The sequence below is a fragment of the Oryx dammah genome, unplaced genomic scaffold (assembly GCF_014754425.2).
Source record: "Oryx dammah isolate SB20612 unplaced genomic scaffold, SCBI_Odam_1.1 HiC_scaffold_5, whole genome shotgun sequence".
In the NCBI taxonomy this organism is placed as follows: domain Eukaryota; kingdom Metazoa; phylum Chordata; class Mammalia; order Artiodactyla; family Bovidae; genus Oryx; species Oryx dammah.
The window spans coordinates 14161767-14178715 of record NW_024070189.1 but is presented as its reverse complement, the minus strand read 5'-3'; the positions used below and the strand labels follow the sequence as shown (position 1 = coordinate 14178715).

At 42.7% G+C, this 16949-nt stretch overlaps 1 protein-coding gene across 2 annotated transcripts in view; it reads left to right on the top strand.

Annotated features, from left to right (window-relative positions):
- Positions 1–4527: 4527 nt before the first annotated feature.
- The window catches only part of ERAP2 (endoplasmic reticulum aminopeptidase 2), a 46092-nt gene continuing 33670 nt past the window's right edge, over positions 4528–16949 (top strand). Inside the window, exons 1-4 of one of the 2 annotated variants that reach the window (XM_040239369.1) lie at positions 4528–4744; positions 7238–7932; positions 13111–13249; positions 16794–16928. In XM_040239369.1, coding sequence (XP_040095303.1) covers positions 7376–7932; positions 13111–13249; positions 16794–16928 — 831 coding nt within the window. In that variant the 5' untranslated portion in view covers positions 4528–4744; positions 7238–7375. Of the gene's footprint in view, positions 4820–7237; positions 7933–13110; positions 13250–16793; positions 16929–16949 lie in introns of both variants that reach the window. The other variant, XM_040239368.1, reaches the window with a different exon arrangement.

The window sequence follows — 16949 nt, the reverse complement described above, 5'->3', positions numbered from 1 at the left end:
TTAAGCCCGGAAGTTGGCAGGTGTTCAGCGTGATACCATCTAGCCTGGACAAATGCAGAGCTGTGTTCAGGGGAGGAAATTCAATGGCAGAAAGCGAGGAGGAGATTCAGGGACATTGCATTTGTCAGGAGGCCATTTATCATTTCATTTATCCTGAACTCTCCCCACCTGCAACACAGGCAGCACTAGAAAATAATTTTTAAGACATCTGGGTGTCTGACATAGTGTCCAGCTAGTTTCATTTGCTGAGTTTTCACCTTGCTGCCCTGTAGAAGGGACAGTCTGGACACAGGTCTAAGGAGAAAGCTGAGGATGTCTGAAGGTAACAACAAAAGGCAAATAAAAATTTGATGATAATGTGGGACCTGGAATAAACATTGCATAATATCCTTAACAGTTCAGCAACATGGGCGTATTTGTAACCTTTCATTTGCCTCAAGGGCAGCACTTTACTACAACCCAACAGAATCACTGATTATTGTTATTAAGGTAGCTGATACACATCAAGTTTAAAGTTTATTTTATAAAACATTTACAAACTGTCTTCCACATTACCTCAAATTGATTCCAATAGACAATGCATGCTTGCATGCTAAATCGCTTCAGTTGTGTCGGATTCTGTGAGACCCCATGGACAGCAAGCAGCCCATCAGGCTCCTCTGTCCACAGGATTCCCCAGGCAAGAATACTGGAGTGGGTTGCCATTTCCTTCTCCAAATAGACAATAATCCTATGTAACAATTAGAAAAGTATTCATGCCTCTAATTTGGAAAAGAAATGATTTATTTTCAGAAGATGGCTTTAAGTCCAATTCTCTTGATTCTAGGTCCAGTTTGTAATTAAAAACTTGGGTCACTATGATTCTAAATCTATTGGGGATACCCTAAGGGGATAGAAATAGCTGTGATTTTCATGAGAAAGATTTCCATTAAAATTAATTAAAAAAAACTTTGAGCATTTTGAAAAATAAGTGTTTCACCTTTTTGGAAACTTCGACTCACTCACTCGTGCCCGTTTGTTGAGGGCCTCCGCGGTGCGCAATGCTCTGAGAGGTGCTGGAGAGGGGTGCAGGCACAGTGCTTGGCCCCAGGTTTCTTCAGGAGCTGATAGTTTAAGGAAGGACGTGAAGAACAAGCGTCAGAGTGTGAAGTAAGGGCCAATGGAACTGACTCAACAAGTGCCTGCAGTTAGGGACTGGAATGGAAGGGATGTGTCACTTCTAAGGTGACTTCCTGGAGGAGGTATTTGCCTGACAATGAGAAGTTTACACAGGGGACATTGAGAAAGACAATTGCTCACAGTGGCAGCCTCATTAAAGGTGAGGGAACACTGAGTTCGTGCAGAAATGGAAAGTTCCCTGGTTTGCCTGAAACAAGGGGCACGCATAGGGCAACCTAGAAAGAAAAAACAAAAAGTATTGCAAATGTGCTCACCTGTCCAGCAGATATTTATATGTGTTTCCTGAAGGTCTCATACACCAGGCTCTACTCTAGGCTCCGGGTGTTAGGAGGCAAGCAGAGCAAACTCCCTGCCAGCAAGGAGCGCTTGTTCTAGAGGCATGCTGCGGCCAAGCTGTGCTCCGTCGTGTCTGACTCTTTGCAACTCTATGGTCTGTAGCTCGCCAGACTCCTCTGTCCACGGGATTTACCAGGGAAGAATTCTGGAGTGGGTTGCATTTCCTCCTCCAGGGGATCTTACTGACCCAGGGACTGAACTCAGGTCTCCCGTGTCTCTGGCATTGCAGGTGGATTCTTTACCACTGAGCTACCTGGGAAGCCCATGTTCTAGTGGGGAGACAAATAAAATAAATAAGTCAATACATAGTTACTCAGGAATTGATAAATGCTAAGGAATAAAAGAGCAAGCTAATGGATAGATGCTGGATGGTGGCAGGGGTGGACTGAAGACTGCTACTCTGTTTAGAGCCAAAGAGACAAATCAGAAGACCAGAAGGAAGTGATGCGTGAATTCTATGCAGCAAACACCCAAAGCTTATTCTCTTATCAGGAAATAAAAGGATTAGAAACCCCTTTTGGTGAGAAATAGTTTTAAATGGCAACCCACTGCAGTATTCTTGCCTGGAGAATCCTTGGGACAGAGGGGCCTGGTGGGCTGCCGTCTATGGGGTCGCACAGAGTCGGACACGACTGAAGCGACTTAGCAGCAGTAGCAGCAGCAGTTTTAAATAATACACTATGAAGTCACCTGGACCCTACTCATCTTCCTCTTCTGAAACTCAGTAGCTCAATCTGACAGCCTCTTCTCTCCATTCTCTGTCATCACTTCCATTCTCACGGGTAGGGGGTAGTTTTGAGCGCACACAGACACACACGACTGGGCTGGGTCTTGTGATAAAGTCACAGAACCACTCCCAGCTTGCTACACTTCCTCATTCCCTCCACACACACACCCCGCCCCTGCCCCGCCGCCAACTGCAAAATGAGATTTCCAAGAACTGGCACCAATGGCCAGTTTACCCCAGTCTTCCCTGTGGGTCAGATGGTAAAGAATTTGCCTGCAATGAGGGAGACCCAGGTTAGATCCCTGGGTCAGGAAGATCCCCTGGAGCAGGGAATGGCAACCCATTCCAGTAATCTTGCCTGGAGAATCCCACAGACGAAGGAGCCTGGTGGGCTACAGTCCGTGGGGTTGCAGAGTCAGACACGACTCAGTGACTAACACTTACCCCAATCACCTGTTTCCATCCTCCGCCCTGCCCCGTGGTACCCCTTTAACCACAGGAAATTCCACTCTGAGGGATTCCATTCAGGCCTGGGCCTCTGGCCCTAAGTATAGGCCACCTCCTTGGTTTTGCTCCTTCTGCTTTATTAGGGTTGGACTGATAAAATATAAAAAGAGGAAAGAAACGAAGGCTTGAGAGCTAAGTAGGATTTAACCATGGCAGGATGTGAATGTCAAACCAAAACACAGGTTACATATAGAGAGGCACCTCAGAGAAGGCATGAGAACCAGTGTGTGAAGGAGGCCTAAGGACAGGAGCCAAGCCTGTTACATTTCACGTGAGAAAACGTGTGTGAGTGTGTGTGTGTGGCCCTCTAACGTACTAGGATCTAAACAAAACCCCAGACGAGCCTTGTACGAGGTCCTGCGGCCTTTAGGCTGCCAGTGGGCCACGCATGGTCTCTATGTGGGAACTGCCTTTGTGTGTAAACGGGAAGAAACCATGGAAAGTTTTGGAGCAGGGACGTGGCGTGATCAAGTGAGTGCGTGAGTGTGAGTGCGTGAGAGTCGCTCAGCTGTTGTGTCCAACTCTTTGCGACCCCAAGGGCGGGAGCCCACCTGGCTCCTCTGTCCATGGAATTCTCCAGGCAAGAAGACTGGAGGGGGTTGCCATTTCCTTCTCCACATGGCATGATCAAGCAGTGTCTGAAATAATCTGCTGCCGGGCACCATATGAGTGGACTGCAAGGACATGTCTCAAGAAGCAGCAAATCCTGTTTGAAGGCCATGGTGAAGAGTGATGAGGACATGATCTGCTTTCATGATTGTGGAGAACAATTTTTTATGTTTGATACAAAAAGATTAAGAAGGAAGAATCAACAGAACTTGGTAGCAAACCATAGTGGAGCAGAATCAAAACAGTGATATGGTCCAAATCATGAACAGCGGCGGAAGACGTGAAGCAGATGAAGCTAAAGCAAAAGGCTCCAGTTCTTTTGCTTTAGCAAAAGAAGACAACGTGTGAGTTGTTAGCAGAACATCCGTGCCAAGGCTATTGGAATTGTAGCAGCAGAGAAGGACGAGACTAGGAGAGAGAAAGGTGGGATGGTTGAGGGTAAGTGAGAAAACTCCTTAATGAACATATTCTCTTAGGGGAAGAGTAAAGTGGGACAAGAGCAGAGAACAGAGGCTTTTTCTCTGTGAAAGACCCATACACAGGGTGGAGAGGAAGAGAAGACTCGTGAAAGATGGAGAGACGTAAAGGTGGGACACAGCCCCTTTATGCCCAGGAGGCAGGCAGTTTACAGACGGAGGGAAGGGGGTCTAGCACCTCTGTTAAAGGCCATTAAACCCCGCTGGGAGCTATCCTTTCCAAGTGGCTGGACCAAAGTCAGATTTGTTATCTTTTCCAAGTGGGTGGACAAAGGTCAGAGTTCACGGTAATATGGTGGGGAGAAATTAACTGAGAACACAGAGTGAGTCCGGCTCTCCTGCCCCACACTCTCACAGCCTCATACGTTATGTTCTGTAAACAGCAATATTGCTGATCTTGGTAGCAATGGGCCTGCGTGCCCCTTTGGCCACGGGCCACTTTTGTCTGTCTTAGTGTATCAACGTTCTTTGAGGACTCGTTGTTCTGCTGCTACTGCTGCTGCCCGGAGAAAATAAACATGTGTGCAGTCCCCACAGCTCCTGAGTCTTCTTCCAACTTCCCCGGTCACGCCTTATCTACCCTGGGTTCAGTGAAGAGTGGAAGTGGCAAGACATATGGACACACCACGGGGAGGAATTCAATATCATGTCTTAAAATAACCCAGCATCAAAACAAAACAAAACTAGGTTCTGAAGGTTTTGCACCTGGGAACACGGGGGTGGGGAAGATGAAAGAGCAGGAGCAGCAGCCGCTGGGATATTGGGGTCCTACCTGGCCTTGCCTGGTCTGGCTTTTACTTTGAAGCTGCTTGTTCATTGCAGTTATGCAAAGTTCTGAATCCTGCCGGAACAGAAAGTGAAAGCAGAAAAAAGTTCCCCTCCATTCAAATCTGCAACGACGTGGACTGAGGTAACACAGCAACATTTCTCTTGAATCTGTCTTAAAATCCTCATCTTTCAGTGAGAATAATGACCTGCACTGAAAGTATAAAACCTCTGTGTTGAGGAGTTCTTGCAATCTAAGCCGGGGATCTGGGGAAGGTGGGTATATCTGGTACTACTGTTTTAGGACGATTGTGCAGTTAGGATGAGATTTAAGAATCCATTTGACTGACTCACTCTCTTTTGGAGAGTCTCTTAGCTTTTCCCAAATGTTTGCTGCAGTTCTTGGATCTTCTATCTCCATGTATTTTGTTCAACGCAGCAAAGCGCCATATAAGGGAAGCTCCACTGACAAATGGGCCCAGAGCTATATTTCAGCCCTGATTCTGCTTCAGACTTCCTGCTTGATTCTGGGAGACACACTCACTCTCAGTGTCTTTATCTCACTGAGAATTCGTGCTAGCCAGCCTTTAAAATTCTTACCAGTTCTAAAATTAAAGGCCACATCAGTAAATATTGAGGCCTTTCTCTCTTCTCTTACCAAAAAAGAAATAATATGTATATATATATATACTTTTCCTTTGGTGTGTCTGCTACACGTGGGGGAGAGGCTCCATAATTTAGACCAGAGAATGTGTTATAATAATCACAATAATTTAATGTTTAACATGCATTACATGCTTTCTGTATGCTAGTTGCTGTGCTGTACCAAATTCTTCATGTGAATTATTTCACTTAATTCTTCCAATGTTAGTGTAAGTTATTACACTATTTTATAGGTGAGGAAACTGATGCTAAAAAAATCAGAAAATTTGCCCAAGATCATTCAGTGTAAGTACGATGACCCTAGAATTGGAACCCTTGCACTCTGATTCCCAGGCCTGGGACCGAACAAACAAGTTATTTCATTTTTCAAATCATCAGAAATTCAAGCTAATTGACCAGTTATGGTTTTATGTATCAGAGGCCCATGGAACATCAGGATTTGGTAGCAATAATTTAATGCTTGTCTAAAAAAGAGGGGAGAAGTGTTGTTATTCAACCATATTTAACCATTATTTTCTTTGCTTCTTCAATAATATTTGTTGATCTGGATTAATATTGCAAATTGCAGTAACTCTTTAGACAATTAATTCAAGAGAATATGGTACTGATTTGAAAAAAGGAAATGGAAAGAGAGCCATTCATGGGTTTAAGGTGAAGTGGGGAGGAGGTAAATAGAGGCAAATGTTTTTAACGTTTGCCCACATCATTTCATGAGCGTATCTGGACATCTGAAAGTACGCTGCACAGGTGTCTCTATTTCATCTTAAAAAGTCACGAAGAATGTTCAATATTCTTAGGATACTAGATATTAATATCTAGATACTACACATGGGGGAGAAGTTCTGCAATTTAGGCCAGAGAATGTGTTATAATAATCACAATAATTTAATGTTTAACATTCATTACATGCTGGGTGTAATGAACTAAATACCTAAATTATTTAATGGTGGGTGTCAGAACTGAATACCTAAACTACAACATATATTGTTTGTCCTTATTTTATACGTTTTGTAGTGTTACCCTTCTAATGAGAAGAAATTGCCTTAGTTTTATTTACAGAGGCAGTGAGTTCAATTTGATTTGTGTTTTCAAAGGTAGCCTGTGATGAAGACCAAAGTAACTTAACATTAGTTAATAATTTAATAATTACTTAATAATAACTTAATAATCAGTTTGAATATTATAAATCAAAGCTTATTTCCATGGTATTTGATACATTGGAAATAAACTGAAATAAAAGCTTAGCTTTAACAGCATTCTGTATACCAGCAACTTCACTTGCTCAGTCGTGTCCGACTCTTTGCAACCCCATGGCCTGTAGCCTGCCAGGCTCCTCTGTCCAAGGGATTCTCCAGGAAGGAATACTGGAGTGGGTTGCCATTTCCTTCTCCAGGGGATCTTCCTGACCCAGGGATCGAACCCAGGTCTCCCATATTGCAGGCAGACACTTTAACCTCTGCACCACCAGGGAAGTCCCTATAGAATGGGGCCATTCAGCCAACCTTAATTATCAAAAGAGGTGAAATCCAGTGCCGTTAATAATAGTAATATCTAGTATCCCAAGAATAGTGACTATTCTTCGTTACTTACTAAGATGAAGTAGAGCCAGCTGTGCAGTTTACTCTCAGATGACCAGACACGCTCATGAAATGATGTGGGCAAATGTTAAAAACGTTCAGTATGCAATGAGTTTACACACCTACCATCTCTTCATTGCACAGAAATGCAGAGGGGATTCCACAGATGCAATTTTAAGGCAGAATCCTTTCATTTGAGTTCTAAAAGTGTTTATTTGTAATAACCAGATGGTAGCTCACTTTCTACTTTCTTTCGTGGAGATTTGGCCTCATTATGACAAACTAGATTTTCCCCTTTCTCATATGTCCTTTTGTTATTTTAAAGTTTTATTTACGAATTGAAATGTTGTTATTTTCATGCTATACATGCTATATATGCTTTTTTTTTTTCTTTCTAGATTAAATCTGTTTATTGAAACATATTGTTCGGATCCTGAGTGGCCTTACTGGAGCCAACACAGGGCTATGGAGGACTATGAGATTTAGCCTGAACATTTGTCTTCCGGAAAATTGATTTAGTATTCTATTCCTCTGTCATGGCTAATTCATGCAGAAAATTAATATTGAATATTTACATAGTATTTTACTGCTCAGCAGTCATCATGCCCCAAATATGTATTTGTTCTCAGTTCACAAGTTCACCTATTGATCAGTTCAATAAGGACCCCGAGGCTTTTCCAGTAGCTACCAATGGGGAAATATTTCCTTGGCATGAGCTAAGGCTCCCCGCTGTGGTCATTCCCCTCCACTATGACCTTCTCATTCACCCAAATCTCACCTCCCTGGACTTCGTTGCATCTGAGAAGATCGAAGTCTTGGTTCGAGATGCTACCCAGTTCATCATCTTGCACAGCAAAGATCTTGAAATCTTAAATGCCTCTCTTCAGTCAGAGGAGGATGTGAGATACAGGAAACCAGGGGAAAGCCTAACTGTTTTGAGTTATCCTGCTCATCAGCAAATTGCCCTGCTGGTTCCAGAGAAACTTAGGGCTGACCTGAGATACTCCGTGGCTATTGACTTCCAGGCCAAGCTAGCTGATGGTTTTGAAGGCTTTTATAAAAGCACGTACAGAACTCTTGGTGGTGAAACAAGGTAAGAGGCAGCTCCAATTGTTCATCGATCCTCATGGGTTATGTCTCTACTAGGAGCAGGCTTCAGTAGCCATTTATGAAAAGTCAAAAAAAAAAAAAACCTGGAAAACTCAGAAGGAGAAGCTCTGCCCTTCCTAAAGTAAGTCACAATAAAGATAAAAAGACAGAACGCAGAGGCATAAATTGCTAGAGGAAAAATAACCAAGAGGAGAGGCCAGTATTTAACTATGAGAAGACTGACATGCTTATCTGCTAGTGGAAATGATCCATGCAGAGAGAGCTACAGTATGGAAGGCTTCTCAAAGGGGGTGAGCCTTGATCTGAGACCAAAAGGAAATGTGTGTAAGATTTGGGCTGGGAGGGAGGGAGTGAGATCATGTACTTTGCCCAGAAACAGCTTAACTCAGATCCAGGAGGCAGGAACAAATCAGTTTGGAGAACTGAGAAATATAGTCTATTCCATCAGCTCATACTGAACATATGCTATGTGCCAGGCACCATTCCAGGCACTGAGTGTATAGTAGTGAGATACAGACGAGCAGTTTGGAATAATTTAGCTGAGTGGTCAGAGAAGTTCTTGCTATGGAGGAAGTATGCTTAAACTGAGATCTGAACTTTCTTTTTTAAAGGAGACAATCCCGAAGACACCTAAGTGCGCAGCGTTCCCAGGAAAGGCATCAGCAAGTGCAAAGTCTGTAAGGCAGGAGTAATTGAGAGATGAAGGCCAGCATGAGTGAGGGAGAGATGTCGAGGAGAGAGAGGTCAGATCATGCAGAGACTTAGAGCCTCTTGTGTTAGGCTTTGACTCAGGGACCATGGGAAGTCATTGGAGAGTTCTGATGTGACGTATGCTTTGTAAAGATAACATTTATGTTGATGGTAGATTATAGAGAGGAAAAGGTAGAAGCAAACTGGTCTTTCAGGAGGTCATTGCAGTTGCTCTTGTTCGGGTCAGAAAGGATGTTGGTTTGGACTGGCTGGTAGTGCTTCTTATGAAATGATTGAATTCGGCGTTTGTTCCGAAGAAGGGTAAAACAGAATTTGCTGACACTGGTTATGTAAGGCAAGAGGAATCAAGGGTGCTTCACAAAGAGGGATGACTGACTTGGCTGTCCAGGGCCAGGGTCCATCTCAGGGGTGAAAAGGATTCTGGTCTCGGTGTTCTCCTCTTTTCTTCAGTTGCTTTCAATTGCCAATTTGAGACATCCCAGGCTTTGGCATACAGGGGGAAGGGGGTGTCTTTCTCATGCAACAAGAAATTCAGAAGCAGAGCCTCCCAGGTTTTCTCCATAGTTTACTAATATTATCCAAGACCTAGACTCCTTTTAACTTTCTGCTTAGCCATCTTTGGTAGATGACTTTCCTCTTAATACAAGATGATTCCTGAACCTCTAGGCATCAAGTTGACATTCCAGGCAGGAAAACAGGGAAATGGGAAAGAGAAAAATGCTAAAAGAAACATTCCAGTTGAGTCTGACACCGTTTCCCAAGCTTTCTCATCCAATAATTTCAACTAGATCAGAACGAGTCATGTGCTCACCAAGCTGCAAGAGAATCTGGAGAAATGATTATTTTATCCAAAGGCATTGCCTTCTTGAACAAAATCAGGATTCTGCTGAAACTGAAGAAGGGGAATGGGTATTGGTAGGTGATTTTAGCAGCTCAGTGCCTCCTGCCACGGTGTCTCCTCTCCCCTTCCCCACCCCAGGGGCTCACTGCCCTCTGGGACCCATGCACGCACCCCACAGCCCCCAGCACTCCACTGAGGACAGCCCTTCCACAGCCCATTCTTGCCCTCCCCTTGGGAATGTGTTCCCCTCATTATATCCTCAGTTCTCAGAGGCCTGTTCTCAGGTCTGGCACAGTATTGGATAGGAAATTATCAACTCCTCACTGAGGCGCCACAGGACTAGTGATGATTTATCTCACTTTCTCAACTGACAAAACCTTCACTTAAAGGCAATACGTTTTAAGGATATCATTTAGGGAGACGAGGGAGACCAGTTCAGTTCAGTCACTCAGTCATGTCCCACTTTGCGATCCCATGGACTGCAGCATGCCAGGCCTCCCTGTCCATCACCAACTCCCAGAGTTTCCCCAAACTCACGTCCATTGAGTCGGTGATGCCATCCAGCCACCTCATCCTCTGTCATCCCCTTTTCCTCCCACCTTCAATCTTTCCCAGCATCAGGGTCTTTCCCAGTGAGTCAGCTCTTCGCATGAGGTGGCCAAAGTATTGGAGTTTCAGCTTCAACATCAGTCCTTCCAATGAACACTCAGGACTGATCTCCTTTAGGATGGACTGGTTGGATCTCCTTGCAGTCCAAGGGACTCTCAAGAGTTTGTTCCAGCACCACGGTTCAAAAGCATCAATTCTTTGGCACTCAGCTTTCTTTATAGTCCAACTCTCACATCCATACATGACTACTGGAAAAACCATAACCTTGACTAGACAGACCTTTGTTGGCAGAAAGGGTTGTTTTTTAGAGTATCAGCTTGAAAAGTAACTATGTTCCAGCGTGTCTCTCATAACTCAGTTCAGTTCAGTCGCTCAGTCGACCCCATGAATTGCCTGAAGGCTATTTCCAACTCATCCCATGAATAATTTGTCCGCTCTCTTCATACTCAGTTACCTAGTAGGTCTTAACGTGTAGGATGATTTGCAGGACAATGTCAATGGAATTTTATGACCTCTCTCTCTTTTTCTTATTTACACACGCATGCGCACACACACAACTTAAAATGCAAAAATAATTCAGTCGACAATAATTCTTTGAGAAGCAGGGAGTCACTACTTTACATGCTGCTGCTGCTGCTAAGTCGCTTCAGTCGTGTCCGACTCTGTGCGACCCCATAGACGGCAGCCCCCCAGGCTCCTCTGTCCCTGGGAGTCTCCAGGCAAGAACACTGGAGTGGGTTGCCATTTCCTTCTCCATACAGCACTTTATCTACTTTACATGCAGCACTAAAATTAATTGTGTAAATAGCAAAGAAAATCTTAAACTTTTGACTTTTTCAGTGTTAGGCTTTCTAAACCAAAATTTCACATTAATAAAAATTATGCCAGGTACGTGGGATTCCTTTAAATGTGTAGGACCTGCTACCAAATCCAAGTAACAGCAAGGCCCCAGTTAAGACAGTTAAATCCCCAGCCTCATTTTTCTGGTCTGAAGTAGGGAATTAAACTGAGGCAAAAATTATCCTAGCAGCTCCTCTTTATTCCCCTCCTGGTCCTTCTCACCCTTTCTCTGTCCCTTGAGATTTTCTATTCTGCCTTCCTCCTCCAGTGGAAGTATGCTCTCTAGGTATGCTTCCTAATTAAAGTCTTCAGGTCCAAAGAATAAATTTGTGATTGTACCATTTCAAACATCTTCAAGGTGATGGGGTATAGAGGTTTGCCAGGATATCTACCTACCTGTTATAGTCTGAAAACTGGAGCTGCTTTGCTTACAAGTGGAGAGAGCTAGAAATGTCTAAGCGGAGCTTGGGTCCTCCAGGAAGAACCTTAGCCCAGCCCCTGCCTCTAGTAGGAGGGAAGTTGAAGAGGTAGTTTCCATTCAGAGCTGCCAGGGATGAAGCTAAAGCTGGCACCTGGCCTGACTTCTTCCTCTTCCCTGTCCTGCTTCCTCTACTTCTTGTCTCTTTGGCAGCACGTTCTCGTAAATCAGGGTCTGCTTCCTGGGAACACAACCTAAGACATCACTCATCTCGCAAATATGCAAAGGGCTGATTGAGACCTGCTCAGGCTTATTGATGATACTAAACTACTAACTTCTAGTCAATTTTGAAGTCAAATTGGGCATATCTATTGAGAGGGTAACAGGCAGGAAGGTCAGGAGTCTCCAAAAGGAGGAAATAGGCTTCAAGTGTCAGACATTTTTTTATCTCTCTCTTAAGCAGCAGGAGGAAACAAACTACAAGTGTTAGGTTTTTTTCCCTTCCCTATACAAATATAAAAAGAGGTTTCTTTTAAAATTCTGTGTTGCCGTAATGACACCTGGTTCGACCTGAACTTAACTTTTCTCACACCTTGAACTAACCAATGCATTTTTCTTACGGAAATGTCTTTCTTAAGCTGTGTTAATGAACTGTGTATTTACCCTAGCCTCTGTCTTCAAGTTGGTTCTACCTAAGACTCAGAACCAACTTGACAAACCAGTTAAGTTTTACTCATACAATTGCTCTCCTAATCTATGTCAATGAAACCATGTATTTGCTTGGAAACCTGCCTTTCAAGATTTCATGGCCTGGGATGACTCACCTTGTGCCAATATTATCTCAAAATGCATGTTGTGGGTGGAGGGGCCTGGTGTCACCCTGAGTTTTGACATGTTTCCTTTCTCTAATTAGCAGCCTGCTAGTAGCCTGGTGGCCTGCTGTCTATGGGATCGCACAGAGTCGGACACGACTAAAACGACTTAGCAGCAGTAGCTATATAACATCCAGCTAAAGACTAGCAGGGCGGCACTCTTTCTGCCCCCTTATGATGTCTATGTCAGAAGCTTTCTCTATCTCTTTTATACTTTAATAAAACTTTATTACACAAAAACTCAGCATTCAAGCCTCGTCACTGGCCCCAGCTTGAAATCCTCTCCTCCAGAAGCCGAGAATCCCAGCGTCTTTCACGGCTCAGCAACAACTTTTCACTATCTTAGCAATTTGTCAGTACTAGGTAAAGTGAAAGAAAGTGAAGTCACTCAGTCGTGTCCGACTCTTGGTGACCCAATGGTCTGTAGCCTACCAGGCTCCTCAGTCTGGGGGATTTTGCAGGCAAGAATCCTGGAGTGGGTTGCCATTTCCTCCTCCAGGGGATCTTCCCGACACAGGGATCGAACCTGAGTCTCCAGCATTGCAGACAGTCGCTTTACCCTCTGAGCCACTAGGTAAAGATCCTAGTAAAGTCACCTAAGTTCTCAGAGCCTCAATATCCTTATCTGCCATAAATACGCAGACAATCATGTTAATAGAGTGCCCGGGACAGTGCGTTGTTATGATTGGCAGCTGCTAAACAAATTTTACCTTCATTTTCTTCGAAAACTAAGAGTCACTAAGGTTATAGTTTGAGAAATCAAACATATCACTTCCAGCTTTGATAAGCTGTGTTCTGAAGATAAAATTCTTTCCCTTTCTTTTATGATTTCACTTGTGTATTCTGACTGGAATGTACTTCTTTTCATAGAACAATTGCAGTAACGGATTTTGAGCCAACTGAGGCACGAATGGCTTTCCCTTGCTTTGATGAACCATTGTTCAAAGCCAACTTTTCAATCAAGATAAGAAGAGAGAGCAGACATATTGCCCTCTCCAACATGCCAAAGGTATTGCCACTTTAAGAAACTTTGGGAAATTGTTCTCAAAATGAACTTTGGTTTTTGTTGTGTTTTAATATTTGTGGGTTTTTTTTTGCAGGACTTGAGCCATTAATTTGTTCTTACTCCATCTACATATTGCATAATAACTCCAATCCATCTATATTTTAAAATCATTCTATTTGGGCATTGTTACATAAGAAACTTTTTGTTTTAAAGAAAGTGATTTATATTTCACTTATGTTTATATGGAAGCAGTGTTCTTTTAAATCAGTGTTACTTGGCCAGCGATGAAATTCAGAATCACCCAGAACAGCACTTCTCAAACTTTAATGTTCAGATGAATCATCTGAAGGTCTTGTTAAAATTCAGGTTCTGATTCAGCTGGCCTTGCTGTGAGGCTCAAAATTCTGCCTTTTTATTAATAGCAAGCTCCCAGGTGGTACCACTGCTGCTGATCCAGACACCACATTTGGAGTAGTAAGGATCTAGAGAATGTTCCATCGGCCCATCGTGCAAATTCTGATCTAGGAGTCTGTGATAGAACTTAGAAATCTTTTTAAGTTCCATGAGTAGTCCTTAAAATTATTTATGAAAATCATATGAAAAGCTACAAACTTTTTAATTGAAAGGGACCTCTGCACACTTTTATTTGGCTCACATTTATGCTCAAAATGCAGAGACTCTGAATGACACAGTAGACCCTTGAGTCTTATTTGATATTTCCTCACTAATGATGTACTTGCCTTTTTTGCTGTTGAACGAAATGTAAAATATTTCTCCATTGCTACCTAGAAAGTTGGATAAAAATAGAGGCCCTCCTGACAGTGCTTCAGGAGGATGAGCTCAGAAGCAGCCAGATCATCATAACCCAGCCAGTGACTCCAGCCCATTTTCCTCTCTGCCCTCTTCAGTGACTGTCTTCTGTGGATAAAGCAGGAAATGAGTCCATAAGCTAGAAACTGAATTTCCCCCAGATTTCTGTTTAACACTGGAAAAGTTTTTGCTTTGAAATGCTTGCAGAGCAGATCAAGGGGGAAAGTAACATACTCCACATGACATATATCCCACCATTTTTTTTCATGATCGTGCAGACAGAAATTTAATTAGCCTACTCCCTTTCAGGTAAAAAGGATTTGCTGCTTAACTCCAAATCTTCTTTTTAATGGAATGTTCATTTAAGGGCCGTTCAGTCTGTTTCCTGGCAGCTTTTTATTACTCTAATTTTTCATATGAATCATCATGAAGGATAAAGTAAAAATATAAATAGTAATGCCTTTTAATTAAAATGTGATGCAAACATAAATTGTCATTTTGTTATATTAGAATTTCAGCTTTCTGAAATGTTCAGGAATGTTCAGTATCTCATATTTAAGAAAAATAAGTGAAAAATTTAAAAATATTTTATATAATCCTTGAACTTTGCATTGCTTCAGTTGACTGGGCCAGTTTTCTGGATCATGGCTCTTTCAGCAAACACTGGCTTAACTTTCTGCTCCATATTGACATGCCCTACCCAGGCTTCCATGGTTATCCAAAAAAAAAAAGGAGGGGGAGTGTGGAGAGAGAGCTGAAGTAATGCTATGATCATACTCTTTGGATAATACCTGTGGCACTTAAGATGGGTTGTGGACTGGTGAGAAGCAACACATAATAAGTTCTCAGTTGGTTTATTTCTAGAAGAAAAGAATACAAGTTAAGAATACGAGAAAGTGAGGCAGTTAGCCAGCCAAGTGCTAGGAGAGGCAGTGTATATCTTGGGGGCATTCCTTTATCCCCTTCACTCCTTAAGGGAGCACACACCTGCGGGTGACACTTGCTATGTAAGTAGAGTCCTGCTGAACTTGAGAAAACAGTTAAACCCTTCTCTAGCAACAAGTGTGTTATACTTGGAGCTTACATCACCATCCTGGAAGAACTTATGCCAACACCGCAAACACTTCTATTTAAAGCAATGCTAATCTACACGAGTGACTCCAGGTTCCTGAACCAAATTCAGCTTCCATGGGCTACATCTTTACCTGGGAGGAAGAGGTAAATCAGAGGGAATGCCTACCTGTGTCCTCACCAGCCCTGCCACAGATCCATTTCTCCATGGTGCCACAATCTTTCCTCTTCCTCTCCTCACCCATTTACACTCTTGACTAAATGGTTTTGCTGCTGAGCTTGGTCAGAGGACCACAATAATAGTGTCCCCTCCTCAGCCCCTACCATAACCTCTCCTCTGCTAGGGGTATATACCCATAGAACCGTGGTTCAATCAGACTCCTTACAAAAGAGATTGTTTTGGGACAAAATTACCTTTCAGATAAAGGTGAAACTTAAAGCCCTATATATACTACCACCTTTTTAGGGTACTTGGTCAGTGTTTCCTACTTTATTGGAACTTAGGAATTGAATTTTTGATAGAATTCTATAGAATCAAATTCCGTAGAATTTAATAGCACAAACATTTGTCATCGACATAGGCTAGCCAGTTTGTGATAATCCTTCATGCTATTTTTTCTCACCAAAGCAAACTGCAATCTTACACAAACACACAAAATCTGCTTAATAATCTGTGGTTAGCACTGCCACAACCCTGATGCCTTAAAAGGGGTTTGGAGAGGATGAGCAACAAGCCAGTTGAAAACGTTACCAATTTGAAGAAAGTGGTATTTTCAGATAATGGGATCTGTGTCCTTTCAGAATTCAGGGGCATTGTACCATGGTGAAGACCATATTTGGAACCAGCTATCCGGAGCAAATAAAGATAGAATTCAGTAATTACTCGGTGAATTTGATGGATGCAGCTGACCAGTCTATAGACTTAAAACTTGCTACTTCCCCAGTAGATAGGCAGAAGCTTAAATTACTAATGACCTCCTTGGCCTGACTGCTTTCATGGCTGAATCAATGAAGCAAAGATAAAATAAGGCTATGACTCAAGCTGTCACACAGCAAGGGCCAGAATGAACAATGTCTTTGGAGTCACACAGCCACGTCGACATCTTGGTCCTACCGTGAAACTAGTCGTGTGATCTTGGGCAATCAGTTAACATTTCTGAGACTGTGTTTCTTAACCTATGAAATTATACCTACCTCATACACACATAATAGGAGGGTTAAAAGATGAAAAGATAATGCAAGACATCCAGCACAGTTCTGCTTCCCATTTCCACCTGCAACAGAGATTTCATTTATTATATAACAAAGGGAAGGGGACTAGTCTCTGGCAATTTTGCTTAGAAGTACAAATGTTGGATTGATGCCAGTGTTGGAGATGATTGCATTTCAAGAATATGGAACCATCTAAGATATTTCTATGCTTTCAAGCAACAAAATAGGCATCATTTTCAGATCCCTAAAGTAGCACATTGTGTCTTTGAGGAAGTCTAGAGATAAAAGAAATAGAGGGAGGCGAAGCCACAGAATGTTGTGAAGAGTCCTCTAATCTGTATGGACATCACACGTCCTTCAGAGCATCAAGCTCTCCTCTAACGTACATAGCCTACGTTGTAGGCATTCTTGTAAAATACTTGTTTTCAAATACCAATTCTTTCCCTTCCTGTAGGTTAAGACGATTGAACTTGAAGGAGGCCTCTTGGAAGATCATTTTGAAACTACTGTAAAAATGAGTACCTACCTTGTAGCCTTCATAGTTTGTGATTTCACCTTTGTGAGTGGTACAGCCTCATCAGGGGTCAAGGTGAGTTTGAGTTCTCATTTC